Source organism: Gossypium raimondii, chromosome 5 (assembly GCF_025698545.1).
Source record: "Gossypium raimondii isolate GPD5lz chromosome 5, ASM2569854v1, whole genome shotgun sequence".
Lineage (NCBI taxonomy): Eukaryota > Viridiplantae > Streptophyta > Magnoliopsida > Malvales > Malvaceae > Gossypium > Gossypium raimondii.
Genome location: NC_068569.1, coordinates 16908234 through 16926639, shown reverse-complemented (window position 1 = coordinate 16926639; position 18406 = coordinate 16908234). Strand labels below are relative to the sequence as shown.

The 18406-nt window shown below is 35.7% G+C and overlaps 3 protein-coding genes and 1 pseudogene across 3 annotated transcripts; 3 read left to right on the top strand and 1 right to left on the bottom strand.

The window, feature by feature from the left end:
• Positions 1-7485: 7485 nt before the first annotated feature.
• On the top strand, positions 7486-10250 carry LOC105765969 (putative receptor protein kinase ZmPK1). The gene has a single exon (XM_012585258.2). The coding sequence runs from the start codon at positions 7487-7489 to the stop codon at positions 9884-9886; it is 2400 nt and encodes a 799-aa protein (XP_012440712.1). The 5' UTR covers position 7486; the 3' UTR covers positions 9887-10250.
• Positions 10251-12303: 2053 nt separating this feature from the next.
• On the top strand, positions 12304-13519 carry LOC105766840 (putative receptor protein kinase ZmPK1; annotated as a pseudogene).
• Positions 13520-13704: 185 nt separating this feature from the next.
• LOC105769870 (putative receptor protein kinase ZmPK1) lies at positions 13705-16340 on the top strand. Its single transcript, XM_052631165.1, has one exon. It carries the CDS (start codon positions 14346-14348, stop codon positions 16176-16178), a length of 1833 nt encoding a protein of 610 aa, XP_052487125.1. The 5' UTR covers positions 13705-14345; the 3' UTR covers positions 16179-16340.
• Positions 16232-17470, bottom strand: LOC105769871 (transcription factor MYB44). The gene has a single exon (XM_012590814.2). It carries the CDS (start codon positions 17131-17133, stop codon positions 16309-16311), a length of 825 nt encoding a protein of 274 aa, XP_012446268.1. The 5' UTR covers positions 17134-17470; the 3' UTR covers positions 16232-16308.
• Positions 17471-18406: the final 936 nt, after the last annotated feature.

The window sequence follows — 18406 nt, the reverse complement described above, 5'->3', positions numbered from 1 at the left end:
TAGGTAATGTGTACACATTGAAAATTAAATTTTAAAATTAAGAATTAATGACATAATGTGTAAATGTTAATGGCTAAAATTATTATTATGTTAATCTTAAAAGTCATCATGCCATCTTTTTATTAACGAGTTAGTAATGAGTGATTAAAAAGGAAAAAATTGAATAATTAAATAATCATCTTATAAATTTTTTTATAATTGAATGATAAAAGAAAAAGTTAGACAATAATTCTCAAATCATGGGCTTAACCATGGGCCTACTGGGCATCGAGTAATATTAATCCATAAATGAATAGATCCCAGGGCAAAATATAAAAAAAAATGGCTTTTTTTGGTATTTTGCCCGCATATTCACTCCGATTTAAATATATTTTGATAAACAGTTGTCCAGATTTATTTTATTGTCAAATAGTAATTCTAATAAATTTATAATTTCTTCTTAGTTTTTTTAAAGGATTTTAAGATTTTATGTACTTTAAATTTCAAAATAATAATATAAAAATGTAAAAATATATATGTAAATGCTAAAAGAGTATCACTAGAATGAACTTAGATAAATTGTTGACCACATTCAAATGAACCTAGATAAATATTTTTTCCAGATTCATTTCCTATATGTAAAAGTTATAATTTGAGAGCAAATTAAGAGGAAATTTGAGAGATGATTAGTTTGTGAAAAAAAATAAAGGGTGGGGGGTATTTATAGTTTTTTTTTTTTACCGTTGGGGGGATTCACGCGCGGGGAAATCGCGTCCCCAAGGGCGCGCTACGTGGCAACAAATCGCGTCCACATCAGCGCGCTTTGCTGATGTGGACACAAATCGCGCTGACGTGGACGCAATTTGTTGCCACGTCATCAAAGCGCATTGACGTGGACGCGATTTCCTGACACGTCCCCTGACTTAGCTCTGACGTGGACGCGATTTAGGGGAAAATGGTTCATTCCGATAAATAATAAAATACCGGGCCCATTTCGATAAAATAAAAAAAAAAGCTTTTAATGGTAAATTGCCCTAGATCCCATCCCTCCTTACATCTTTGCTTTCGTTTCTACAATAAATTGGAGATTAGTAGATGGATTAGTCACTGTCTGAAGCAATAGTAGTTCAAGTCCCCGTGTCTTCTTCATCTCCAGATTGAAACACAAAATATTGGAGACCCGAATGAAGATGCTGTTGGATATAACGGAGAGGAATATGCAGACAGAAACTTTATTTTCTTTTCATATCGGATTTCTACAAAATCATTCTCGGCATCTCAGCAACAAAAACACTGTTCTATTCATAAGCTGTAAGATAATAAATACTTGATATGTTCATGTGGTTTGATTTCTCTAGATCTATAGGTAATTGTCCAGAGAGATAATCTATCATTTTAGCAACACGTACCATAAATGATTGCAACCTTTAACACTCGTCAGATTAGACTTTCTTTTTTGTACATAAGATCTAAACAACCCTCCTCTAAGCTTTCCTTAAAAACTTACGACTTAAACCAAGCAACACACTTGATTACAACCTATACAAGTCAATACATCACATATACAAGTCTCCTCAACTTATAAGAAATTGAAATTTGTTAACTTATTATATCAATTACAACCAATTTTCTTATGAAACTAACAAAATAATAAACATAGAGAATATTTTTAATGAGCCCAGATAAATCTTGATCCAATTGAATACCAAGGATGAACTTGTAATTGCCCAAAATATTAACTAGAATCAAAGTCTTAACTAAGATTATACTTACCAAAATTTTTATTAACTTAAACATAACAAGTTTCTGACGTAAATAACACGAGACACCAGTGGCCAATGTTCAAAAAATATCTTAACATAGACTTATATTACTATTACTCATGCAAATTTTGGTCGGAAAGATGATGGAAATAAATATGGGGTTATCACAAATTTCTTAGTTTCAAATATTTCGAGGTTGTGGATTATTTCTTATACCATCGTTACAGTCGCATCTGGAGAGGTGTGTATGCATCTTGTTCTGTATCATGTTAAATTTGTTATTTATATAATAAGTTTTTTTTGTATTATATTGGCATATCATCTAATAAGTGCTAAAAGTAATATGTTTTAATTTCATTCTTAATGCGATTTTGGGTGATTATTCTATGTTAATGGTGAATTTTATTTTTCTAATTCTTTAAATTCATGCTTTTATACTTAGAAAAACACTTTGAAGCAAAACAAGTGAAAACCGGAAAATCGGAGTAATGTACAAGAGCCACATGGGTTGCCACACAACCATGTAGAAGGCCATGTCGATTTCGCGAATTGACACTCTGGACTGCGAGAAAATGCGATTTTTAAATTTTTCGGGTAGTCTAAAACGTATATGTGACAAAAATAAGAAGACAGGAGAGAGTCGTCATAGAATACTTAAGAAAACAACTTGAAAAACACCATTGAAGTCGATTATGAAGCAGATTACTGTTAAGATTGAAGACTCCCAGTTGATTTCTTAGGAAACCATCATGAGTTTCTTTGTTTCTTGTGGTTTTATTGTATCTTTGATGTTTTTATTTGCAAGTATTAATCAATTTTCTAAATTCCTAGGGGAGATGAATCTTATGATGAATTCTGTCTTTTGATTTTTATTTTACGTAATGAATATTGTTATCATTTATGTGTGTTTAATTCTTGGTTTGATATTTCTAGATTATTGATCCATGTTTGATGTGCTTAAATTAGAGGAGGAATAAACCTGTTTAAGAGTAGATCTTCCCTAATTGAGTGGAGTTACATGCAATCCTAGAAATAAAATGACATAAATCTACCGTATTATAGTCAAATCTAATAGGAATTCATAGATTGAGTTAATGTGATAATAAGAGTTTTAATTAGAAAGAAATTTCAATTAATCAACCTAGAGTTTGTTGCTATTACTCTCGAAAGAGATATTAGCGTAATTTAGGGATTTCTCAGATCTAATATACTAAGTAAATAAATTGCATAATTTAGATTGATTGTGACAGAGAAAGTCTAGGTGAATTCTTTAATTTCCTGAATATTGTTTTGCTTCTTAGTTGTTAATCAATTATTTTCTTGTTTTGTTCTTTGTCATGTTCGTTAGTTAATTAATTTAATTAATTTTAATTTTTAATCAATTACTCGAATTTATCGATTAAATAATAGAAAGATGGCAATTACTAGTACTTTTAGTATTGGTGGGAACGATATCTATACTCACTGTAGCTATACTATTAATTAGTATATGCATTTGTCTTACTCAAATTTTTAGTTAATTTCGCGACACATCATCACCTTTGCAGATAGTTATACATGTCACTCTAAGTGAACTTGACCCCAAGTAAATTCCTAACATGAGGCCACCTCTGAGTGAACCTTACACTAAGTGAACTTCCGACGCAGACACCTAATTGTTCGAGGCTTAAAATTTCGACTTGGGTTTCAAAATTCTAAAGGTCATGAATTTCTTTTTTTTTTTTTTAAATGACCAACAAATTTTATATGAAAGCAACACATGAAAGTATAAAACTGTTTTGTATAAGCCATTAAAGGATTAATGCATATTCCATTATTCAATCAACTGTTGTAAATTGACTAATTAACATTCTTTGCATTGCGTGGTAAAGCCTAAAAGCATCATTTTAGTGTTAATATTTGTTCCAGTGGCCAATGGGGGGGATTAGTGGAGGCTGCAAGTAAAGGAAGCATTTGGTAAAATCTTATGTCACTCAGCCGCAATTCGATTTCATTTTGGCTATGATTTCCAACCATTCTAGTGAATTTTCTTGGTGGGAATCCGAGGATAAAAAAACGTGCTTAATTATCAGCACTGGTATATTGTTTGAACAAATGACGGGATGATTGACACCACATCAAGGACTAATACGCTATCATTTTAACATTAACATTTGTGATAATTACATATACATAATATCAAGTCCTGCAAAGATACTGCGCATGGAAGCCTTTTTCTTTCTCTTTTGGTGTTTTCTACGAAATTATGCAGTGATAGATGACCTAACTTTGAAGTTTTAACCTAAGACCATTTGACTTGCCTCAGTTTTTTTAGCAATTTCAGTTCACCTTATTTAGTGCTACCTCGTTACATTTAATAATAGAAAAAAACAAGGATTTTGCTAATTAGAAGAATCAAATGCATTTTAATTTATATATGTGTTAATAACATCTTATGTTATCTGGATTCATGATGAAGACAAGAGTATATTTGAAGAACCAACAATTGCAAGTTGGATATTCTTACTGCTGATTCAATAAAATTGACTAGTCTCTTATGCTTTCGACGGCTCCAAACATGGAATTTGGTTGCCTAATAAACAGTATAGTTTTACTTGTTGCTACCTATCTGCTTACTGCTTTTGCTTGTTGCCTGCCCTCATGCCTTTCTTCACTGTGATAGAGAGAGTTCAATTTTCGTCTTCCAAGTGTCAATTGATAGTAAATTTGTGAAAGCAACCAATTGGTCAGTGGCATTGTTTTTGGCTGGGAGTGTGCCCGTCCTTATTGACTCTGCATCTGTTATTTTTAAAATTTTGCAACGAAAGAACAAAGACGAGAACGGCCCTGTCAAAGCGCAAAAATAAAAAAACCTTGGTATTATGTCAGCAGCAGCATCTTCATGTGACTGCGGAGGATATTCATATTTTTGCGCTTGAATCTCACACTCTCGTTTTGTCATTTCACCCTTTTTACTTTTTTTCATCTATATAATATATATAATTTACTTGTTGATGCATGGGAATAAAAATAAATTTACGAGAAATTAACAAAAGTTTCAATGCGTGTATCAATGTCATTTTCTTTAAGGTTCTATTTGTCTCCATCTATATTATGGGGTGCAAAAGAATTATTGATAAATGAGTCTCGAGAATACAATGAAACTCAATGATTGTCTACATTTTGTATTGACAAAAACAGTCTACTGAACATTGAGTGGAGCATAGCAAAGATGTCAATTTTTATGAAGAATTTTTACAATAATTTTTTATAAAACAATCTAAGAATATAGAAGACAATAGGAGATCATAAACAAACTTTTTTTTTGTATGTTTTTTGAGTTTTTATGCAAATGAAACTTCACCCATATTTATTGGAAGTCTCATGTCACTTCGTAGGAATATAATTACTCAAATAAATAGTTATATCTTTAACCATAAACGTTATTTTTAATACATATTTAATTAAATAATTATAATTATTTGTTAATAACATTCCATTTAATAACTGAACTTTATAATAATGAAAAATAAAAAGGGAGGGGGGGAGTGAAATTACGAAATTCCTAGTCATGGTCATGGATCATGACATGGATTCCATTGTTTAGATTTTAATATTTCATTTGATAAGGCGGCCTGTCACATCTGCGTTGTGATGCTAGCCTATAGCTCATTTTCTGCTTCTGGAGTATGGTCCCGGCGGGCACGTTCTTTTTGATTAATGGGCGGACGGTAATTCACTGAAATGCTTTTTGTTAGAAAATGAAGCGAAGTAACAAATTTTGTTTTACTACCGTTTTGATTGTTTCCAGGCAAGTCTGATCAATGTTCCTGTTCATAAACTTTTTTAATTCTGATTAATTTATGACCTCATTCCTTGCACAATGAAAGGAAGGTTGTGGGCAAGTTAACCCCGTGAAAAGCTCTCTAGTGTTTGAATGGACCAATCACCCTTTTTGGGTTGGGTCAATTAAGGTCTCAGCTGACGAACACCTGATATCAGCTTCCAAGTCACTGTTTGCATGGGATGGATTAGTATATATAGGCAAAGCTGCATGGCAGCTTTTTTGCATCCAGCAGATTTCACAAAATTTGTCAATCAAGAAACAAGTTATTAGCTTTCCAATTAGCTGCTTAAACAAGCCAAGCCTTCCCAACCTAGCTAAGATTCATCCTCAAATCTTGATGGCCGGCAACGCCAAGTCTTTCTTCTGCCTTGCTCTTCTTCTAGCTACATTTCTTTTTACTTCTGGGGCTCGTCCTCTCAACGATGCAGAGGCTGGCTCAGGCATCTCTATGACCAAAGGGATGGAGGTTTTGTTGGAAGATTTGAGCCTTGCCATTGAAGGAATCAAGACCGGTGGTCCAAGTTCTGGAGGAGAAGGTCATGCACTCACTGATGTTGTCACCAACTCAGGTCCAAGTTCCGGTGGTGGTGGACATTAAGCTTGATCTCTTCATTAATTCTATTATTATTATTATTTAGCTTAGTGTGTTCAATTTTATTAACTTTTAGTATTGCTGAGGTGGTAATTCTTTCTGTAATGTTTTCCAATAAGTAAAGACCTGGTTGCTGGCAATTAGTAGTCGATAGCAAGCAAGTCTGCCATTGATAACTTGGATGATTCCGAGTCATGTTGAGTGTTTTGATATGATAATTATAAGAAATTCAAGTATTCATTTTATTCATGATACAATGTGCCGACTGTGTGTTTGAGAGAGAGATATTTTGCAGTGTGTGATATCTTCCAGTGGAATTTTTCATACGGGAACTCAACTGCAGGAATTGTTCACCAATATATGGTTGGATTGCTTCTTCATGGGGGGGAAGTTTCACCAATTATTTAATAAGTGAATAAATATAAATTAATATTTTTGCTCGTATGTGCTAATTAAAATATATTCTATTGTATTGTTAAAATTTTGATATAAAATTTATGCAAAAAGATTGATTATATGTATTAAGTAAAATATATTAAAATAATAAATAATTACATTTTATTAAATTAGTTTATATATAGTTTTTAAATTTCACAAATAATATCATATGGAATTAAAATATAATAATTTAAAAAATTAGTAAATAAAATATCATTAAAGTAATAAGTAATATGAATGTCATGCAACAATTGTGAAAAATGAAATTGTTTTAACTATTAATTCCAAGATAAGCACTAAAGCAGTGATTGGTGTTCTCACAAAGTTCAAATCTATAGCCAATCGTTTCAATTTCAAAATTTCCTATTTTACACAAATTCAAAAAGAAACCAATCTAAAAATTCAATCCCAAAATTTCTTCTAAAAATTTAAAACATATATCCAATCCAAAAATTCCTAAACTAAAGTTTTATTTTAATATTTTGTACATTTTAATTTAGTTGAACACATTTTATTATTTTCATTAATTATATATATCTATATTATTTATTAAGTGCTTTACTGAATTGATGTTAGATCTAACTCGAAAAATGGGAGGATTTAGACAAAATACAATATCCAAAAAATGAGCTTGGGTAAAATTTAATGCCTGTTTTTTAAATGAGCCATGCCTTGGGCAATATCAAACCCAAGCTCAGTCTGAATATATTATGTTATAAAAAATATTATATTAAATAATAATTATATATTTATATTAAATCATTAACCCAATAACAATAAAATTCTCCATTTTCAACGTCATCTCTAGACTTTGACTGAAGCTTTTATGCAGCCTATATATATTATACTATCTCCTGCTCTCGCTACCTTCACCTTTAGAAGCTCCACATGGATTTCCTGTATTTTTCATTACTTGTTTTATCTTTGATAGTGTTCCTCCCATTCTCATCTTCAACATATCGAAAACTGAGTGGAGGATCATCTCTTTCCGTGGAGAATCCCGGTGATGTTTTAATATCACCAAATAGCACTTTCTCTGCTGGCTTTTATCCCGTTGGCAACTACGCTTATGCTTTTGCTATATGGTTCAGTAAACCCTCTTGCCTTGTACTTCAACATTGCACTGTTGTTTGGATGGCAAACCGTGACCACCCAGTCAATGGCCAGCGTTCGAAGCTCTTGCTTTTGCGAACCGGAAATCTTATCCTCACAGATGCTGGTCAGTTCAACGTTTGGGCCACGGACACTTCTTCGTTGCCTTCAGTGCAGTTGCAGCTCAATGAATATGGTAATCTTGTCTTGAGCAATTCCGAAGGTATCACTTTATGGCAGAGCTTTGATTCTCCTACAGATACCCTTCTTCCTCTACAACCACTCACCAGACATACGACCCTTGTATCTGCAAGAAGAAATGGCAACTATTCCACTGGTTTCTATAAGTTCTTTTTCGACGATGATAATGTTCTTCGTCTCCTTTTTGATGGTCCCGAGATTTCAAGCGTTTATTGGCCTAATGTGTGGCTTTTAAGCTCGCAAGCTGGGCGGTCAGCATACAACAGTAGGAGGAATGCGATGATCGATTCCTTCGGCAATTTTACTTCGAGCGATGATTTAAGTTTTTTGTCTGCTGATTACGGTGCAAATTGGATCCAGAGAAGGTTGACCATTGATTATGATGGAAATCTTCGATTGTACAGCAGAGAAGAAGGGAAACAAACGTGGGTTGTTTCATGGCAAGCTATCAGCCAGCCATGCAGGGCTCATGGCCTTTGTGGGGAAAATAGTCTTTGTAGATATGGTCCCAGTACCGGGAGGAAATGCTCGTGCGTTCAAGGATACAAGACGAAGAATGAAACTGATTGGTCTTATGGTTGTGAACCAGAATTCGACGTTTCCCTCAATGCTAGACATGAATATACATTTGTTCATCTTCGTAATGCTGAATTTTACGGATATGATTATGAGGTTTTCTACAATAAAACCTTAAAGGAGTGTGAAACTGAATGCCTGCAAAGGGTCGGTTGTAAAGGGTTTCAATATAAATTCAACGGGAATGGCGTCTATGAATGTTTCCCGAAGGCGCTACTGCGGAATGGGCACCAACCACCTAACTTCGATGGAGACGTTTATATAAAACTGCCCAAATCATATGTCTCCCTCAAGAAGGAAGAGCTTTCCAAGGAAACCATCAGTTTAGGGAGTCGGCAAAATTATACTATTAATCTAGAAAGAAGCTACGTTGAAGGCCAAGAAAATGGGGTAGTGAAGTTCATGCTGTGGTTTGCTTGTGCATTGGGAGGAATCGAGATTGTTTCCATTTTTTTGGTTTGGCTGTTGTTAAGTAGAGCTCAGCAAGAGGAGAATGTAGCTAAAGAAGGATACCTTCTGGCGGCAACTGGATTCAAGAGAATGACATTTGATGAGCTGAAAAAGGCAACGAAAAACTTCAGTCAAGAAATAGGAAGAGGAGGGGCAGGTATTGTGTACAAAGGAGTGCTAAGTGATGGTAGAGTTGTGGCAGTGAAGCGATTGAATGAAGCAAATCAAGGAGAAGCTGAGTTCCTAGCAGAAGTGAACACCATCGGGAAGCTTAACCACATGAACTTGATCGAAATGTGGGGATTTTGCGCAGAGAAAAAGCACAGGCTCTTAGTTTACGAGTATATGGAGCATGGATCCTTAGCAGAAATGCTCGATTCCCATCAACTTGACTGGGAAAAGAGGTATGACATCGCTTTGGGCTGTGCAAAAGGCCTAGCCTACCTACACGAAGAATGCTTGGAATGGATATTGCATTGTGATGTAAAGCCCCAAAATATACTGCTCGACTCTGGGTACCGACCAAAGGTGTCGGATTTTGGCCTGTCGGTGCTACTAGATAGAAGTAAGCTTTCCAACCGTAGCTTCCCAAAGATACGGGGAACCAGGGGTTACATGGCTCCTGAGTGGGTTTTCAATCGGCCCATTACATCTAAAGTCGATGTTTACAGCTACGGCATTGTTATGCTGGAAATGGTGAGCGGAAAGAACCCCAGGAAAGGGATAGAGTTAATAGAGGGTGGCAAAGGGGAGATGGATTTGGTAACGTGGGTGAAGGAAAAGAAGGAAGGAGCGGAGTCGAAAGAAACCTGGGTGGAAGAAATAATAGACCGCACATTAGAAGGCAATTATGACAAAAAGAAGATGGAGATACTGGTTGCAGTGGCTCTTGATTGCGTCCAGGAAGACAGAGATGCAAGGCCCACCATGACTCAAGTTGTTGAGAGGCTTCTTCGTCCCACTGACTAACCGAAATACTTTTTATATCCATCCACCATTAGCAGCTTTCTTTTTATGGGCTCGATTTATCTGCAGACTGTCAAATTCTTTTAACTCCTACGAACTAATCAGTAATGCTTTACAATATTTTTTTCCTTGAAAAGAAAAGGAAAGAAACAGAAGGAAAGAATTTGTACTGTTACTAAAACCTTCGTTGATAGAAGGGTATGGTTAGTGAACATTGTGTTTGCAGAGGATGGAGGTGAGAGACAGGCACACCATTTGCCCACTACACGTTGTTTAACAATATCAAAGGTTTTTTTATCCATTCCGTTTTAGTCATTTGGAAAACCAAAATCTATATTATATTTAAGAACTGAAAAAACAACCAACAAGTTGCCCACTTTTTTCTTCTCCTCAAGATTTCAATATCTTACCACTTAAATATTAAAATGAATCTGTTTATTGGTGGCCTATTGAGCCTGTGGCCGTGGGTCCAACCTCATCATCTATTGTGTTGATAAATGGATTAGCGCGGCGAAAGTGTGGTTCAGGCTCATAGCCATCCTTTTTTTTTTTATGAGAAATAGGCCTACAAAGTTTGAGTAACCATTCATAAGTAGCATTAATTGATTTGAAATCAAAATTACAACATTCAGTCATTGAGTAACCATTCATAAATACGCCCTTCATAATTATTTTCATTATCTATATGGCCTCGACTTTTTTTTTTTTAAATTAAAACTTTGATGATAATAAAAAATATATATTTTGATCACTTGTTCGTTCGTGTTAACTCAAAAATTAATATCTAATTTGATTTCTAAATTATAGTTGATATTTTTATAATTTTTCTGAAAAATATATATAAAAAATTCTTAACAGATGAAAAGGATGTTGAGAGATTTTTTTTTTTTTGAAAAATGTTATGGGGCAAAATTAAAATTAAGAAAGAAAACATTTTACTTATATATTTTAGTGGCCCGGATTGGGTGGAAACGGTGCGTTCCATTCCCTTTTGTTTACAGCTGTAATAACAATTGCTAACTGAATCCGGTGCAACGTCACCTTTCTCTTTTTAGCCACGTCTATAACAGAGAGGAGGTTATGGAATGAATGTGTTTGTTTACTTCTTTTCTCTCAATTTCTGCCTTGTTCTTCCTTTCTTTGATTTCCCTCCTCTCTTCCCTTTTCTCTTTCTGTTCGTATAAAAAGATCAAAACTTTCACAATTTCCCTTCAATTTCGGAATTCTTTGAAATAAGAAATGTTGTGTTTGAAGGATCATGAGACTTACAGGTGATTCAAGGGGTCCATTGCTGCTGAGTCGAACTAGCTGAGTTGGTGAAGGAGATATTCGGTTTGTAGAATCAAGTTGTTGAGCCCTTTTTTTGAAGAACCGAGAGGCGAATATGAGGAGTTGATGGTAAAAGTTGAAGAGATGGAAGTGATATTGATTGAAGGTAAAAAAAAAACAAAAAGTTGCAACTTGTTTATTTGGTTGCTGAGAAAATTTAGTGTTAGGTAGAAAACGAAAATGAAAAAAAAAAAAAAGGAGCAGGTTTTGTGAATCATAAAAAAAAAGATTGTTTTAGGAAATTATTGTTATTGCTAAGAAATTGGAGGAAGAAAAAATTTCTTATCAATCATCATCTCTAATGGAAAATTAAAGTTTTCATATATATTTTCTAAGAACTAAAATGAGTTCGTCCAATAAGAGATGAAATTACAAAAATATAATTCTATCATCATAAACATACATTGGAAAGTTTACTGCATAATTGTTATTTGCTATATTGAGTTTCCTTCAAAATGACTTTTTTAAGTTTTATTAAGGTCTACAAATTGGATATTATAATTCCTTGGGTTACCATGTGATAAAAAATATTATACACAATGCGAATTCTTCAAAGCTTGTGTCATCGACAATAATGCTCGATGTAGGCTCTATCGACGAATCAAGTTCTAGATGAAATTTTTGTGGGTGTCTTGTTATATTTGAAAAGCTGCTTGATTTTGAATTTTAGATTTGAAGGCTCTATCTAACCTTTTTCTTCTAAATATACTTTTTTAGATTTTTTTTTATATTTTTTTATCTATTACATAACTATAATTTTTTTTAAATATTATAATTCCAAAATAACTACTGGATTTTTAAGACTTTCAAAGATCATTTATAATTTTTTTTTTAGAATTATTGTTAAAAATACCAACTTGAATATTTCAACAATGGTCAAGACAAGTTTACCGGTTTTGTCAAGGGAGAGCCTCGATTGCCTGCCATCGACGGGATGGTCTCCATTTTCCATCCACACCAGGGTGCAGTAATTATTGCAGGCTGGTTTGTTGAACCGTATGGAAACGCACATGTCAGCCCCGTAAAGATTACCAATTTGAATGCTCTGCGCGAGTTGAGCAACTGAATCGAATGTATCCGAAAAGACCTGAAATTCATCATTGAAATTTGTCCTTCTGTCTGCCGGTGTCATAGGAGGAATCGAGTTTTTCATCATCTTCATAGTCTGGTATTTCTTGACAACAACACATCAAGATTCACGCGGGACAGGAGGCTACCATCTCGCTGCAACAAGCTTCAGAAGGTTTTCCTATGCTGAACTTGATAAGGCAACCAATGGCTTCAAGAACGAAATCATAAGAGGGGCCGGAGGAATTGTGTACAAAGGCAAACTGTCAGATGATCGAATTGCGGCTGTCAAGCGACTCATTGATGCTAATCATGGGGAAGCTGAATTCCTAGCAGAATTTAACACCATTGGGAAGCTTAATCACATGAATTTGATAGATTTATGAGGATATTGTGTAGAGGGAAAGCACAAGATTTTGGTTTATGAATACATGGAACATGGATCCTTGGCGGAAAACCTGCCTTCTAAAACACTAGATTGGAAAAAAAGATTTCAAATTGCAGTGGGAACAGCGAAAGGCCTGGTTTATATACATGAAGAATGTTTAGAGTGGATTCTCCACTGTGATACAAAGCCTCAAAACATTGTCATAGACTCTAATTATCAGCCTAAAGTGTCAGACTTTGGCCTGTCTTCGTTGCTAAACACAGGTGATGTTAAGTCTTCAAAAATCTCCAGATTGCAATTGCGAGGAACTCGAGGTTACGTGGCTCCTGAGTGGGTGTTGAATATGCCCATCACCTCCAAGGTGGATGTTCATAGCTATGGAATCGTTCTATTGGAGTTGGTAACCGGAAGGAGCCCTTCAATAGGAGTCCATGGCATAGATGGTAAGCAGCTAATGCAAGGAGCGTTAAGTAAATGGGTGAAACAGCAGAGAGATGTAACGGAAACATGGATTGGAATGATAGTGGACCCAACATTGGACGGGAAATACGACGAGGTTGATCATGGTTAAAGTAGCTCTGCAATGTGTGCAGGAAGACAAAGATGCAAGACCGACGATGGGAGAGGTAGTTCAGATGCTGCTTCGCCTTGTAGAAAAAGAGTAAGCAACGAATCATTGTCATGTGTTTTGTCTCTTTTGGTTGGTCAATTATGCAAGCTTTACTAACATAAGTAAACGCACTTGTTCCATAGTTTACTATTCTTACTTCACAATTCTGAACTGACAAGTCTTGTAAAACCATTATCATGTTCATAATCAAAAGAGAAGAAAAAAGCAAAAAATTAAAGTCCGCAGTCGGCCCCATATTCCCATTACTAGAATTTCGGAATTCATGAATTCACACTTCACACTCAAAACAAATTAAAATCAAACGATGGATAAAGGACCCACACGGTTTTCAATTCACAAGTAAGACTAGAAAGTTAGAAACTATACGAGTTGTAGAATCCTGATTAAGTTCCCGATTTAAAGTTGAGAATGTACGCATAAATTGGTGCAGATTACTGAAGTAGATAAACATAATGTTGGCCGCAAGATTTTTGCAGCTTTTTGCCAAGAAAATATTCGTGTTCAACACTTGTCAAGTGGTCCTCATTTTGTTCCATTTCCTTCTGTTAACATCATCAGCTCTGCCAATTCTAAGGCAAGGCTCGTCTATGTCCGCGGAGAATCCAGATGACGTTTTGATTTCCCCAAGTGGTATGTTCTCTGCTGGTTTTTACCGCGTTGGCCAAAACGCCTACTGCTTCGCCATCTGGTTCAGCAAGCCCTGTCATGACGGTAGCCACACAATAGTTTGGATGGCAAACCGGGACACACCAGTTAATGGTAGGAGATCAAAGCTCTCTGTACTCAAAACTGGTAATATTATAATAACTGATGCAGGTCAGTTCATAATCTGGACGAGCAATAACACTGTTAGAGATCACTCCTGGTCACAGTTAAATCTCTTGGATTCAGGTAATCTGGTCCTCCAATCTTTGGTCAATGATACGCTTTGGCAAAGCTTTGATTCGCCAACTGATACGCTTCTCCATGAACAACCGCTCACTCAACATAATAGACTTGTATCAGCTAGAAGCCAAACTGACTACTCCTGAGGTAACTATAAGCTGATGTATGACTATGATAACGTTCTTCGTCTTGTCTTGGATAGTCCTGAGACATCCAGCATCTACTGGCCGGATTCTACGGTTTTGGACTACCTACAAGGAAGAACAAGATACAATGACAGCAGAATTGCAGTGTTCGACTCTTCTGGCTATTTTACATCCTCGGATAAAGTGGAGTTTCAATCTGCTGATTTTGGTAGGGGACCTTGGAGGAGATTAACACTTGATTTTGATGGTAACCTTAGGTTATACAGTCTTGAAGAGCAAAAGGGAATCTGGTCAGTCACATGGCAAGCTATGCCTAACTCCTGTAGAATTCACGGAATCTGTGGACCAAAAAGTATATGCAGCTATGATCCAAGTTCGGGCCCAAAGTGCTCTTGCCTTCCAGGGTTCAAGATGAAAAATCAAGCAGACTGGAAAGATGGATGTGAACCAGAATTTAACCTTTCATGTGACAATCATGATTTTAAGTTTGTTCAATTCCATCATACTAACTTTTTTGGCTATCATTACGATATCCTCCGTAATCACACCTTAGAGGAGTGTGCCAAAGCTTGCTTGAAATTGTGCTGCATAGCCTTTCAATACAGATATTTCCCAAAGGATGGTGCTTATCGCTGTTATCCAAAATGGGAGTTGCGCAATGGTTATCATTACCCCAGTTACAATGGAACCCTGTACTTGAAACTCCCAAAATCATTTCAATACAACAAACCTGTTGAAGGATTGAAACTGAATTGCTCGATCAATCAGACAAAACAGCTAGAAAGAGCTTATCATAAAAGAACTGGATATGGGTCACTAGAGATTCTGATTTGGTGTGCTTCTGTAATTGGATTGCTCGAGTTGATATGCGTCATTCTGGTGTTCAGTTTCTTGTACAAAACTGGGATAAGTTCTAATGCATCCACACGAGGCTACCATGCTGCTGCAACAGGATTCAAACAATTCACCTATGCTGAGTTGAAAACGGCAACGCGGGGTTTCAGTGAGGAGATCGGACGAGGGGGATGTGGGGTGGTTTACAAGGGAGTGTTGTCTGATCAAAGGATTGCAGCAATAAAGGTTCTCAACATTGAAGTTAATCAAGCAGAAGAGGAATTTCTTGCAGAAGCAAGCACCATAGGGAGGGTTAACCATATGAACTTGATTGAGATGTGGGGATACTGCGCGGAGGGGAAGCATAGGCTTCTGGTGTATGAGTACATGGAGAATGGATCATTAGCAAGGAACCTCATGTCTAACTCACTTGATTGGAAGAAGAGGTTCGATATTGCGGTTGGCACAGCCAAAGGTCTGGCTTATTTGCATGAAGAGTGCTTAGAGTGGGTTCTGCACTGTGATGTCAAGCCTCAAAACATACTGTTGGATTCCAACTACCAGCCTAAAGTAGCAGATTTTGGTCTATCCAAACTGCTGAACAGGGACAATCTAAAAGGGCCAAGCTTTTCCAAGATAAGAGGAACAAGAGGTTACATGGCGCCTGAATGGGTTTACAATCTGCCCATCACATCCAAAGTGGACATTTATAGCTATGGAATTGTCATCTTGGAAATGGTAACAAGAAGGAATCCAACCAATGGTATCCCTGCAGTTGAAACAAGTGGAGAAATATGGCACCAGAAGTTAGAAGCATGGGTCAAAGGGAAGAAAAATGGAGCTGCTGCAACGTCTTGGGTAGAAGAGCTAATAGACCCTGCGATGGGATACGATTATGACCGAAACAAAATGGAAAATCTGCTGGAGGTGGCTATCAAGTGTACAGAAGCGGAGAGACATGCAAGACCTTCCATGAGCAAAATCGTTCAATTGCTTCAGTCAGCAACCCAATAATAAGACTGCATTACACCCTTAGTATCTATCAGTTATTCAGTTGTGCTGTAATATTTCATAGAATAATTATGCCCTTGCTAAGGCTTTCGCTTATGATTATAAAACATTGGGTCATACAAATATAACATAGTCAATGAAACTTCCCAAACATGTAGTTCCTCACTTCTGTTTTAATCATCTCTTGTATAACTGTCAAAAATTCATTGCTAAAAAATTGCTTCTCCATCCCCAACTCCCCGTTTTGCATCCCCACTACGAGACCAGCAGTTGGGTGACCTGTTACTGTTGTTACTGGCACCTGGGTGGGGCTAGGAATAGGGTCGGATCTAGGTCCCGAATCCGAGTTTTCGCAAGGATCGAATCCGGGCAGCGAGAGGCTGAGTATAGTAGGCGGATTGGTAGTGGATGATGCCGTTTCAACATGCTTACTGGAACCGGTTCTTGCTAACGGCCTATAACCCGGTGAGGCAGCGGGTAAACTCGAGTCGCTCAAATCGGATCCTGAAGGGGTACCGAGGTTCAAGCAAGGACCCGAGACATTATTAGCAGCACCAAGACTGGCTGATCTTTTAATTGGCTGTGGCGAGTCATCGTTAAAATCTTGAGTCATGGAAGAACATTTTCTCTTTAGGGTGGAGTTCCAGTGGTTCTTAATCGCGTTATCCGTACGACCATTGAGGAGTCGAGCGATGATAGCCCATTTGTTACCGAATTGGGCATGAGCTTGGATTATGGTATCATCTTCTTCGGGAGTGAAGGGTCGGTGCTGAACCTCGGGGGAAAGCTGGTTGCACCATCGGAGCCTACAAGACTTTCCTGATCGACCAGGTATTGATTTGCTTATTAAAGACCAGTTCTTGGGTCCGTACGTATGAACCAGCCGCTGCAAAGCCTCGTCTTCTCCCGGACTCCATGGACCTTTGATCCGATCCAAGTCTTTCCTAGTAGATGGCATCGAAATTTATAAAAATAAAAATAAAAAAGCTTATTACCAAAAAGAAAAAACAATAGCAATAGCAATCTTTGTTTTTGAAGTGATGAGAGGGCTGATAAAGGAGCGGAGAATAAGGGAAGGGAAGGAGGAGGATATACACATATATGGGGAGGGGAGAAGTATGACTTGTTGAAGTGGTGGTTGTGACTTGTGAGTTGTGACCGGGCATAGCCGTTGAGAATTCAGGATCCTTCCAGGCAAGGTATCATTTTCTTTTGTCAACAAGCTATGAATTCTAGTTTGTTTTTTCTCACTCAACTATATTATATTTTTTTAAATAATTTATCTATTTCGATCATTTTTGTTAATTGCGATTTGACAATTAAAAAATTAATATGATAATAAATTTAACATATTATATCATTTAATCATAATTTTAAAAAAATTAACTTTCAAAATCTACAATTCATCTTAATTCAAAAAAATTCAAACAAATATATAAAAATGCATAGATATTTTAAAAATATAAAAAAATTTATATTACTATTACTATTAATATTAAATATTTTAAATAAAAAAAAAAAACCCTCTCCCACCGTCCCTCTCCTTCTCTCTCTCTCTCTCTTGTTGTTGCTGCTACAGTTTTCTAATATAAGATTGGGTAGCTTGTCTGATGAGATATGTGGTGTGGGTAACATGGAACACATGATTGGGGGAGAAAAGACAGCTGCTTTAGAGGAGAATGGAGAAAATTGCAGGTTGCTGAAATGGAGCTATTTTTGGGGAGGAATGAATGTAAGAATCTTACAAGTCTCAAGATGCATAAAGTCGTTTTTGATCATTGTTAAGACAAATTTTCTTGGAATTTAATATTGTTATAAATATAAATATAAAATTTATTTTTATATATTTTAAAAATATCTATGTATTTTTATAAATGTATTTAATTTTTTAGAATTAAGATTAAATTGAGACCATTTGCAAATTTTGAAAGTTATTTTTAAAATTTACGACTAAACTGATATAAAATATAAAAGTTAAGGTCAAATTTAATATTATACCAAATTTTATCTATCATATCACCCTCGGCTTTTATTAGTTAAGTGATAAATTTTAAAAAATATATAATTAGGTAACACAAAGTATATTTATAATTGGGTGACTAATTTAAAAATTCATAGTTGGGTGAATTTAGAAAATTTATAGTTAGACCTAGTTTGAGGAATTTTGAATAATGATTACAACCGAACCAACTATTAATCACATTTATTTTCACAATTATGAAGTAAATTTA